Genomic DNA, 12,663 nt, shown 5'->3' with positions numbered 1-12,663 from the left:
TGGAGTTCGTCGCCGTTGCAGCTCCGCCGGGAAGCCACCGTAGTAGTCAGTTGCATCAATAGTGAGTTGCTGATTCAAGCTTTTTGTCGCGGTCTCTGGTTGAAGCTTTTCAGAAATACGGTTGAAGCTTTTCAGAATTATGGTTGAAGCTTTCAAAAATACGGTTGAATCTTTTTGTCGCGGTCTCTGGTTGAAGCTTTTCAGAAATACGGTTGAAGCTTTTCAGAATTACGGTTGAAGCTTTTCAGAAATACGGTTGAAGCTTTTTGTCGCGGTCTCTGGTAGAAGCTTTTCAGAAATACGGTTGAAGCTTTTCAGAATTACGGTTGAAGCTTTTCAGAAATGCGGTTGAAGCTTTTCATGTCGACAATTGCATCTTTTTTCGTTGTGTACTCCTGGGGGTGAAGCTTTCTATACAGTTGGTTGAAGCCTTGTATAAAGCGGGTTGAAGCTTTTCAATTCACAGTTGAAGCTTTCCAAGCCGATGGTTGTAGCTTTTTTTCTTTCGTAGTGTTCGCATGAAACTTATCTATTTCGTCGATTGAAGCTTTTTCAAATACAGTTTGAAGCTTTCGCATGAACGGTTGTAGCTTTTTCAGTTGCATGGCGGCTTCTAGCTCAGGCTCGCCGGTGCGGGGGGAACTTGTATAGGGGGGGAGGGGGGGCGAGGGGACCTGCACGGGATTGGGCTGGCCGGCGGCGGGATCCGAGGAAGGAAGAAGAGGGCCAGCAGCGCGCTAGGCTGAGAGAGAAAAGAGGGGATCGGGAGCAGATCTGGTGGCGCGGATCCGAGCAGATCTGGCCGAGGGCAGCCGGATCCGCTGATTCCCATGGCGGCGGCGCCCTGGGAGGTCTCCGGCCGGCGAAGCTTGGCCATGGCAGCGGAGAGAGAGAGAGACAAGCGACGGGAAGAAGATAAACAGGAGGGAGAAGACGCACGTGGGCGGGCCCTCCATCCTACGTGTCGCTAGGTGAGTCGCTCGGTACGTTCACGCGTGGACGCGACCGGCCGAAGCTTCGGCCGGTGCCCCGTCGTGAAACGTTTCCCTTTTTATATGACGGGTATTCAAAGTGGCACTCACTGGTAGCCTGTTGTGATAATTTTTTCTTTTTTCTTCTTTTTTACTTCTTTTTAGATGAAGGTGAGGATTTTTTTAATGTTTTTCTAGACGGGGCGAGGACTCTATGTATTTTTTAAAATGGAAATGTGCGCACAGCCAAGCGGCGCCGCAGGATAACGCCCCAATCACTAGTTGGCATAAAATGAAGCAATTTGACAAGTCTTCATAGGTTAGGAAAGTATATTGGTAGCCAACCAATTTGCAGCCAAATTTTGGTAACCAACCTAAACCAATCATGCTCAAGTCACAAAAATGTTGCAAAAAAGAAAAAAACTTTCACCATGCCAGCCTCCTTGTGAAATCTACAAATTGAAGTCACCCATCTCAAGGAGATGGACGTCGTACGTTGTCAGGGCATTTTTTGCCCGTACCGATTCCTTTTTTTTAGGCAACCTCGCAAGGCATTTTATTAAACCATCACACCGTTTACATGGACGAAAGGAATCTCATCCGGCTGGGCCCGTACCGATTCCTAATAGCTATTGCCTACGCGCTGGTGACGGCGGGCCAGCCCATTAGTTGTCTGTCGCGCGCGATGCCTTCACTCCTTGCGTGTCAGGTTGCTGTTTCGGTCCACATAGTTTCCGCATAGTCTGGTTTTCTTTGTTTTATTTATTTTTTTCTTTGTATTTTCCCACCAGTTTTCTTCGTTTCCCCCTCTTTCTTCACTATGTTTTCGGTTTTTCTTTGTTTTTGACGGTTTATTTTTATTATTTATACTTTGATTTCCTTTTGTTTCTTTCTTGCTTTTTTGTTTCTTCTCTTTTCTTTATTTTTTGTCGGTTTTCTTTGTTTTTTGTTTTTTGAAAATTTATACTTCCTTTTTCATACAGGTTGTATGTTTTACTTATACATGCAACACATTTTTATACACATTTAACATTTTTTAAAATACATGTTTAAACTTTTTTTCAAACATGTTTTGAATATATTTTTCAGAATACTTGTCCAACGTTTTTTAAATACATTTTGAAACATTTTCCAAATGATCTGAAAATATATTTTTGAACTATGCAAACATTCTTGTATATTGTACATTTTTATTTATTAAAATGTCACAAACAGATTTTGAAACTTGTGTGTATTTTTTAAAACATGATATACATTCTTTTGAATGTACATAACAGTTTTTCTAATATAAACGATTTTTTTACATTGTATAATCATTTTCTATAATTTTCACCTACGGTTTTTTGAAATGTGAGACATTTCTTAATTGTCGTAAATATTTGTCTCGTACACATGACTACCATTTTTTGTACACATGATTTAACATTTTTAGTACACATGATAAATATTTCTATTTTTCATTCATGTTGTACATTTTTTGTATACATCAGAAACATTTGTTTCCAAATGTTTAATATTTTTCTCCACACGTTTAACATTTTTTCAAATGCAAGATTTACATTTTCCAAAATTATATGTTAAGTGTTTATTATATATATATATAATATTTCTAAATATAAACAAATTAAAATAAACAAAGAAGAAATGTGAAGGAAAAGCCTAAAACAAAAATAAAAAGTATGCACAAGTTCATCCTGACATTAGTTTGACGTGGTAAGTGGTTACTGGCCAGCCCAGTTCGGGCTGGAGCCTTGGGTCGGCGTCGTTTTGTGTGGGCTCCGGGATGACCTTAGCCTCATGACCATGTATCCACCAGCTCAGAAATTTCGGCAAATCCTATTTGATGCTAATTGCGTCAATTTGCTGACATAGCGTATTACTCCCTCCGTCCGAAAATACTTGTTATCAAAATGGATAAAAAGAAATGTATCTAGAACTAAAATACATCTAGAATTCTAGATACATCCTCTTTTATCCATTTTAATAAAAAGTATTTCCGGACTATTTCAGTTCTGGAAAGCTTCTAGAAGGTTATTTTTTTGTATTTTCACAATTTCCAAAAAAATTTCATATTTTTTAAAACTTGCAAAAAGTTTGAAGAAAGTTTCCTCGTTATTAAAAAATGTCCACCAACTAAACACATGTTCATATTTTAAAAAACTGTTCACAAAAGTATTAAAAATCACGTTTTTACAAAAATATTCTCAAATTGCAAATTGTGTTCACTTTTGAAAACAGTTAAATACTATATTGAAAATAAAATACAAAAAGTGACTGAAAACCTGTGAAACAAAAACCCACTTGCTGTTGGAAGAAAACATTTCCATGTAGGAGAAAACTTCTAGCTAGCTACATGAAGCGCTGGCTTGTTCGCTAATATGGGCCGACCCAGTCAGGGGATGCTCTGTGTGTTTTTCCGTCATTTTGAACGGTTCAACTAGCTCGACCAATTCAGTGGATCCCTAGCCAAGGTGAATGTCCATGTTGCGCTCATGAGGTGTGCTAGCATGGGGTCTGCTGCCCCAATCGTAGAGATCATAACGACACGTCTTTTGGAGCTTCGACTATCATAACAAAGGGAATCATTGACCCTGTGATAGTCAAAGCACTTGTAGTTAGAGAAGCTTTGGTTCTCTTAGAGGACCTAAATTTGCAATGGGTCCATGCCACGTCGGACTGCAAGGTGGTGGTAGACGACATAAAAAACCAGAGTGCGGCTGTATACAAAGCTATTAGACATGAAATCATAGAGTACTATAGTAGTTCTAATTTGTGTAATTTTGTTCCTGAGTTTAGTAGTTCGAATTTTGAGGCTCATAATCTAGCAAAGCATGCTACATTTAGGGGTAAGCCGCCATGTCTGGTTAGGCGTACCCGGTGATCTTTATTCGCCGGTGTAAACATTGTGACGAGATTTTTTGAGAAAAAATCCCTGAAATTTCGTCGTATATCTCATACCATTCGAAAGGAAATAATATTCGTAAGACATAATTAAGCATGATGTCACTTTCTGTACAACTCTCCCCAGCAAAACCCCTCTGTTACAATCTATCAAACTGCATGTACACTATACCTCTCAACTGAACCTGCCATGTTCCTAGAGCTATAGAAAATATTACAAGTTAAAGTTATGCACAAAAGAACGAAACAAATAGCTGCAAAAAAGAAGAATGGCCATCGTGTCATCAGAAACAGAAAATTCAGAAGTCGACGCTGCCGTCGTCATCGCCCCTGCACATGCACCCGGGCGTCCTGGGCTGCCGGTAGACGGTCCGGCCCCTGGGCCGGGCGCGGACCCGCTTGTACTCGTCCACCATGGTCCTCACCCTCTTCTGGAACCCGGCCCACTCGATGCCGCCCTCCTCGGACAGGATCTGCGCGTACCGCTTCCGGTTGGGGTGCAGCGTCGGCGCGCGGCCCCTGCCGTGGTACACGCGGTGCCCCGACACGAGAGACGACAGCTGGCTGCCGGAGTCCGTCACCGCGAACACGTCCGACGAGGCGCACGCGATGAAGTCCAGCGCCGCGAGCTGCAATGGCGGTCAGTTGGTCCCGTCAGTCGGCAGAGTTGAGAGTTAGGGGCCGTTCGGAATCCCACCAGCTCCGGAGAGCTGCGGAGCCAGTAAACTGGCACTCCGCAAATTTCAACTATAACTCCACCAGCTCCGGGAGTGGAGCTGTGGAGCAGAGTACCTCCGAAGAGGGCCTTAATATTCAGAAACTGTCGCGAGAAAAATGATTGGATCGTTTACCCGGGAGGAGAAGTTCTTGAGCGGCGCGAGCTCGTCGGAGGAGAGGATGTCTTCCTTGGTGACCAGGTTCGGGTAGAGCCGCGTGAGAGGGCGCAGCCGTGTCGCGCCGCCGTATATCTGCGACCCGGCCACGTAGATGAACGTCCCGCGGTCGTAGCCGAGCGCGGCGAGGATGAGCCCGGCTTCCTCAGGCGTCAGCGGGCACCTCCCCTGGCTCCGCAGGTCCTCCGGCGACACCGTGCTGGCGATACACAATAAAATCACCGCAGCAACATAATGTCAGCGTAGAACAGCGTGATCAGCCAGCATAGCATGCGGCAATGGCGACGTGCGCGCTTACGTGTTCCGGAGGCGCGTCACGAGGGCCGGGAAGTGGGTCTCCCTGAAGGCCTGCAGTTCCCTCCTCTCATCGTCGCCGCCGCCGAACTCGCAGAGGGAGTAGGCGACCATGTCCATCTCGAACCTCATGTGCAGAGCGAGGTACCTGCTCGGCCCGCCGACGTTGTCGGTGCGCTTATCCCCGAACGGCTGGTCCAGCATGTTGCTTCCGAAGAGCTGCTTGTCCATCTCCGTCTGCATCGCGCTCACCCCCCGCAGCCGCTGGACCAGCAGCGAGCCCAGCTTCTGGATCTCGGGGGCGAACTTGAGAGCGTGGAAGTTGCATCTGCATCGCAGCCTCTGCAAAGCCAAACAAACATCTGATGATGAAACAACAGGGCGTGTTGATGACAGTGGTGCATTGTATGTACATTGTTCATCGGTTCATCTGATAAATAATGCCAAGGGGGATGAAATGTTACCTGCAGATCGGCAGGCACCGAGTCGAAGCCGAGCCGGTTGCCGAATCCGAGGAAATGAACGACGCCATTTGTCTGAAGAACGGGAAGTGCAGTTCTGATGAATTCAGATGGTTCAGCCTCTTTCGAGATGTCGTTATCGGTGATCTGTGATAGAGGGGACGAGTGAGATGAATAAACGGGACTGAAGAAACAAAACAGTCTGAACTTTTAGGACGTGGGTTCAGGCACTGACTTGGCTACCGATTGCCTCGAGATCCAGCGACTGAAGATGGTGTGGTAAATCTTTCACGATGAGCACATCGTTCTTCATGTAGTTCAGGAAGTAGTCTTCCTGGTAGATGTCACCGAACTGACTGGTAGAAAAGGAGAAATTCAGTTAACTCTACAGTTTGATGAATGCCTACTAATGTTGGAGAAAAAATGAGTAACTACTACAAGTACGTACTCGTATTTGTCACACGGTTCAGTTAAAAGTTCTAACCTTTTGTCCTTCCACACGCTGCTGTGAAGAAACCGGGGCAGAACTAGCGTGGCATTAAGCAGAGCTGCAACCACAACGGCATTGCACACCTGGAAGAATGAAGCTCGTTTAGGGGCTAAATACGTATCGAAACAGAACTGATCTTGTGGGGATCCAAGCACTATATCCTTACGGCGACACGCTGTTGGTTCAGGCCACCGTTTGCGCTGATCAGAATGAAGCCATTGTTGTTCTCGCTAGGCTCTGAGATCAACCAAATTCAGTGTCAGGCAGCAAAAAAACTAGAAAAGTGAAGTAGGAGTAACTATTTGGACTTGCTTGAATGAAGCTTCACCTTCTTCCAAGGTGTATTTGGCGGCACAGGGCGTCCATTTGCTCGCCTGTTTGTAGGGTTCCTCCCATAATGCGAAATTTCCACTATCTGACTCGTTCTGCACTGGCAGGAAGGGAAAGGTGCAGCATCAGTAAAAGTAACAGATATACCAAGTTCCCAAATACAGTTTCAGAAAGTAACTAGTGGTAATGGCTATGATGTCTGAATCAAACCTTCGAGGTGGCCAAAGTTGCCATCTGTAAAAGTCTTTCATGCATTATCTGCTCCGACTGCTCCTTCCTGACGAAATTCTGCTTGAGCTCCTTCTTTCACAGAAATGGATTCATCAGGTCGACAGAACAGGTGAAGAAATTCAAAATGTTTAGGTCAGTCTGCGACGGTATGAACGAGCACAGCCATCGTAAAATCGGAGAGGAAGATCAAATTCAGACGCGATAGAAAAGAAAACCCAGGGGCATCAGAGATATGCACGTGATCATGATCGAACATGCGTTTTTTTTTTCTGAATTTGATCGGAGGCGGCAGCATATGCATACCTGGAGGCCCCTGAAGTTGACGGAGATGGCGCCGTTCCGGAACTGCACCTGATGAAGCGCGGACATGACGAGGGAGGCGGCGAGCAGGAGGCAGCCCATGACCCCGACCACCACGGCGAACACCCTGAGGTGCCATGAGGTGACGTTGGCGCCGCCCCTGGCCGCCTTCCCCTGCCGCAGCCTCCCGATGTTGGTCGCGCCGACCCTGCCCTCGCTGCCGCCCGTCTGACCGACGACGGCGACGTAAGGGCCGTCCATCTCCGCCGCCCGGTCGATCAAGAACGCGCCACCATTACGCTCCGGGCGCGTCTCCATTGGTGGCCTGTCGTAGAAGGGGAGGTGCCTCCAAGTCCAGCAACACGGCAACTACGGCCCCATCTATGGCTGTTGAACTATTCTTTTCTTTTGACCTGCGCTCCATGGACGGACGGACGGACGGACGGGCAACGTGGGCATCCAGCGATCCCCCGTACGGGCTCAGAGTAGTATAGAGCGGTAGGTCAAACGAGGCGCTGCTGCCGCGGCTTCCATTCGCTGTGTCCCTCCCGATCGGTGCAACCACCGGGCCGGCAGGGCAGGTAAAGAATGATAGGGCGATGATCCCCGATCCGGATAAAGAAATGGGGCGGGATTAAAAAACCGGTGGAGGGGATCGACGTAACGTGAGGAGAGGACGACCCGCCGGCATCTCGATCGTCCTATATACCGGCGTGGTGATCGCGGCCAGGTGGCGGCGTGGTGGGACGGAGATCGCGTATCGGGACGGGGAGGTGTTTCGTAGAAGCGAAGAGAGGTTTCTGTTGGACGCTTGTTTGTTTGGTGATTCGATGATTGATTTGATGATGACGGCGGAAAAGGGCGACGGAGTCGGTAGCCGGCCGCCCGCGGTTGGTTGGCGCACGAGTACAGATTTGGGTTTCTTGTGCGGTCCGGTTCCTTTTTCCTGCTATTTTTTGTCCTCGCATACTGTGGATATGCTCGTATTTCTAACCGATCTTCAATAAGATCGTAGGGGATGATAAATTCGGTTATCCTCTCTTAGAGCATTTTTTTAACACGGTACAGACGCAAGCGCTTATATACACGCGCATACACTCACCCCTATGAACGCACACACGCACACCCTATCCCTATGAGCACCTTCGAAACACTGAGCCGGCATATTATCTTGAAATTTATGAAGTCACGGTAGGCACCTCGTCGTCGACGGGAATGTCTCCTCCCACTGAATGCGCATCGCCGGAAGTACTGAAATAAATCCAGGAATAAATGCGAGCACCAGAATTTGAACCCTGATGGGCTGGGGATACCACAGTTCCTTTAACCATCCAACCACATGTTGGTTCGTCTCTCTTAGAGCATCTAGTTGGGCATCACAAACCCTCCTCAAATGTCTGGGGGGACCGCCCGGTCACTGACCAGTCACGAAATTTCGATCTTGCCGGGCGTCTCAAACGGGTCTCAAACGTCCGGACTATTCAACCCAAACGTCCGGTCTCAAACGGTAGGCACCTCGTCGTCGACGGGAATGTCTCCTCCCACTGAATGCGCATCGCCGGAAGTACTGAAATAAATCCAGGAATAAATGCGAGCACCAGAATTTGAACCCTGATGGGCTGGGGATACCACAGTTCCTTTAACCATCCAACCACATGTTGGTTCGTCTCTCTTAGAGCATCTAGTTGGGCATCACAAACCCTCCTCAAATGTCTGGGGGGACCGCCCGGTCACTGACCAGTCACGAAATTTCGATCTTGCCGGGCGTCTCAAACGGGTCTCAAACGTCCGGACTATTCAACCCAAATATGGGATGGATATGGGGTGCTCAGGCGCGTCTGCCGACCCCGCTGCAGGTCGTAGCAGTCCCACCTGCAGCGACTGAAACTCCGTCCCCTCAAATCGGCGCACTGAAATTTTAGTTTCATATCGCCGGGCAAGGCGAACGCCGACCGGCTTAAATAGCCGCGCCAGCAAGCTTCTTTGTTGTTGTGTAGGTCTATCAATTATCGTTGCATGAGCGAGATAGCACTAGTAGAAAACAGGGCATACGTTCAGGCGAGGTCAGCCCATTAGTCCCGGTTCAGTCACAAACCGGGACCCATAGGCCCATTGGTTCCGGTTCGTGAGACCAGGGGTCTGACGGGCCTCGTGGGGGAATTGGTCCCGGTTCGTCTGGACCCTTTGGTCCCGATTGGTGGGACGAACTGGGACCAATGGTCCTCGCTCCTGGCCCACCATCAGTGGTACCGGTTGGCGGCTTGAACCGGGACCAAAGGGTGTCCTTTAGTCTCGGTTCATGCCACGAACCGGGACCAATGAGTTGCCTATATATAACCCTCGCCCGCGAGCAGAGCACTCCACTGCTCTGTTTTTCTGGCCGGCCGTTTGAGAGTTTTGTGGTGCTCTAGCTCACCTCCGATGCACACTAGGTGTTTGATGGAATGCCCGAGCCACACTACTTAAGCTTTCTCCTCTCCAAGCTCGACCTCCAAACTCCATTTTTCTCAATATTTGTCTAGGTTTAGCGGTTCGTCATGTCCCGTCCCCGTCTTCACCGCTGTCGATCGCCCGCGCCGATCTCGTCGTCGGCACCACCATGGTGAGCCTCTTGTTCTTATCTTCTTTCTGAAAGGAAAAAAAATTCTTACTTGTATGTTTATATAGATAGTTGTATAATTTTCTTACTTTTATTATTGCTTCTTATTATTTAGTGCGATGTTTTTGGTATCCGCTCCCGTCGGCCCTCATCCTGTCTATGATTTGGATGTGGTATATATTATCTTTATAACTATTTGCTTCATTTATTGTTTATGACAATTATGCCGACCAACGTGACATAGATTTTATTTACCTAGGAGGTATGTGAACCGGAAATTCCAACCGACCCTATTGTCGAGAGGTTAAATTTAGTTGAAGAAGAAAACAATTTCTTGAAGGAAAAAATAAAAAAATTGAGGAGGAGAAGATGATATTGGAGTTGCATGTTGCGGATGCCGTCGATAATCACAAGATCAAGATGGATGTAATGCGCTTGAAGATTAGAAAGATTAGAAAATATGCCATTCATACCGAGGCTTGGTATTATTATGCCGTTGGATCAATTGTTACCTTGGTTGCGATTATGATCGCATTTGTTTTCGCATTGAAATGTTTTACATAGTTTCAATGTATGGTTTAATTAATTAGATGCTCTGAGAGCTATATGTTGTTAGATGAGAACTATGTATGTACTTTGGTTTTAATGTGATGATAAACTTATATTAATTTGGTCACTTAATTATCTATTCATGATGTTCTGTAATGGTTTTTGACACACTTAATTATATATAATGCACGCAGATGAACCGACAATGGATGTACGGTGACAGACACACCACCGAGTACATTAAGGGCGTGCATGGTTTTCTCGAAGTGGCTGAGGCAAACAAGCAGAATGGTTTTATGTGTTGTCCATGCCCTATCTGTGAGAATACAACGTCTTACTCTAACTGGAAAACCCTTCACATCCACCTACTTGAGAAGGGTTTCATGCCACACTATAGTGTTTGGACCAAGCACGGAGAAATAGGGGTTATGATGGAAGACAACGAAGAAGAAGAGGACGATGACAACTATGTGCCCCCTGAATACGGTGATGCTGCAACGGGGGAAGTTGTTGAAGATCAAGAGGAACCAGACGATGTGCCCGATGATGATCTCCGCCGGGTCATTGTTGATGCAAGGAGTCAGTGCGAAAGTGAAAAGGAGAAGGTGAAGTTCGATCGCATGCTAAAGGATCACAAAAAAGGTTTGTACCCCAATTGTGAAGATGGCAACACAAAGCTCGGTACCATACTGGAATTGCTGCAGTGGAAGGCAGAGAATGATGTGTCTGACAAAGGATTTGAGAAGCTACTGAAAATATTGAAGATGAAGCTTCCAAAGGATAACAAATTGCCCGACAGTACGTATGCAACAAAGAAGGTTGTTTGCCTCTAGGATTGGAGGTGCAGAAGATACATGCATGTCCTAATGACTGATCCTGTACCGTGGTGCGTACGAGGATTTGAACGCATGCCCGGTATGTGGTGCATTGCGGTATAAGATCAGACGGGATGACCCTGGTGATGTTGACGGTGAGCGCCCCCGGAAGAGGGTTCCTGCCAAGGTGATATGGTATGCTCCTATAATACCACGGTTGAAACGCCTGTTCAGAAACAAAGAGCATGCTAAGTCGATGCGATGGCACAGAGATGACCGTAAGAAAGAGAGAAGTTGAGAGCACCCGCTGATGGGTCGCAGTGGAGAAAAATTGAGAGAAAGTACTGGGAGGAGTTTGCAGGTGACGCAAGAAATGTATGGTTTGGTTTAAGCGCGGATGGCATTAATCCTTTCGGGGAGCAGAGTAGCAATCACATCACCTGGTCCGTGACTCTATGTATCTATAACCTTCCTCCTTGGTTGTGCATGAAGCGGAAGTTCATTATGATGCCAGTTCTCATCCAAGGCCCTAAGCAACCCAGCAACGACATTGATGTGTACCTAAGGCCATTAGTTGAAGAACTTTTACAGTTGTGGATTGGAAACAATGTATGTGTGTGGGATGAGCACAAACAGGAGGAATTTGACCTGCATGCGTTGCTATTCGTCACCATTAATGATTGGCCTGCTCTCAGTAACTTTTCAGGACAGACAAACAAGGGATACCATGCATGCACGCACTGTTTAGATGACACCGAAAGTATATACCTGGAAAAATACAAGAAGAATGTTTACCTGGGGCATCGTCGATTCCTTCCGACCAACCATCAATGTCGTAAGAAAGACCAATACTTCAAAGGAGAGGCAGATCACCGGAAGAAGCCTGCCATGCGTACCAGTGATCACGTACTTGCTATGGTCAATGATTTAAAAGTAATCTTCGGAAAGGATCCCGACGGACTATCTGTTCCGAGTGACGCTGCGGGACACGCACCCATGTGGAAGAAGAAATCTATATTTTAGGGCCTACCCTACTGGAAAGACCTAGAGGTCCGCTCTTCAATCGACGTGATGCACGTGACGAAGAACCTTTGCGTGAACCTGCTAAGTTTCTTGGGTGTGTATGGGAAGACAAAAGATATAGCAGAGGCACGGGAGGACCTGCAACGTTTGCACGAAAAAGACGGCATGCCTCCAAAGCAGTATGAAGGTCCTGCCTGCTACGCTCTTACCAAAGAAGAGAAGGAAATCTTCTTTGAATGCCTGCTCAGTATGAAGGTCCCGTCTGGCTACTCGTCGAATATAAAGGGAATAATAAATATGGCAGAGAAAAAGTTCCAGAACCTAAAGTCTCATGACTGCCACATGATTATGACACAACTGCTTCCGGTTGCATTGAGGGGCCTTCTACCAAAAAACGTTCGATTAGCCATTGTGAAGCTATGTTCATTCCTTAATGCAATCTCTCAGAAGGTGATCGATCCAGAAATCTGTTGGGGAACGTAGTAATTTCAAAAAAATTCCTACGCACACGCAAAATCATGGTGATGCATAGCAACGAGAGGGGAAAGTGTTGTCCACGTACCCTCGTAGACCGAAAACGGAAGCGTTAGAACAACGCGGTTGATGTAGTTGTACGTCTTCATGGCCCGACCGATCAAGCACCGAAACTATGGCACCTCCGAGTTCTTGCACACGTTCAGCTCGATGACGTCCCTCGAACTTCGATCCAGCCGAGTGTCGAGGGAGAGTTCCGTCAGCACGACGGCGTGGTGACGATCTTGATGTTCTACCATCGCAGGGCTTCGCCTAAGCACCGCTACGATATT

At 47.0% G+C, this 12,663-nt stretch overlaps 1 protein-coding gene across 2 annotated transcripts; it reads right to left on the bottom strand.

Moving 5' to 3' along the window:
- Positions 1-3,919: 3,919 nt before the first annotated feature.
- Positions 3,920-7,707, bottom strand: LOC123162014 (O-fucosyltransferase 8). Of its 2 annotated transcripts, none has more exons than XM_044579820.1 (10): positions 6,875-7,707; positions 6,551-6,643; positions 6,339-6,435; positions 6,177-6,247; positions 6,005-6,093; positions 5,756-5,876; positions 5,524-5,667; positions 5,064-5,401; positions 4,724-4,964; positions 3,920-4,501 (listed from the first exon to the last, which is right to left on the bottom strand). In XM_044579820.1, the coding sequence occupies exons 1-10, from the start codon at positions 7,187-7,189 to the stop codon at positions 4,172-4,174; spliced, it is 1,839 nt and encodes a 612-aa protein (XP_044435755.1). In that variant the 5' UTR covers positions 7,190-7,707; the 3' UTR covers positions 3,920-4,171. The 2 variants fall into 2 exon arrangements, with proteins under 2 accessions (XP_044435755.1, XP_044435756.1); XM_044579821.1 differs by having other exon boundaries at positions 6,551-6,640; positions 6,875-7,705.
- Positions 7,708-12,663: the final 4,956 nt, after the last annotated feature.

This window comes from Triticum aestivum, chromosome 7B (genome assembly GCF_018294505.1).
Source record: "Triticum aestivum cultivar Chinese Spring chromosome 7B, IWGSC CS RefSeq v2.1, whole genome shotgun sequence".
Classification (NCBI taxonomy): domain Eukaryota; kingdom Viridiplantae; phylum Streptophyta; class Magnoliopsida; order Poales; family Poaceae; genus Triticum; species Triticum aestivum.
This window is presented reverse-complemented; position numbering and strand designations above follow the sequence as displayed.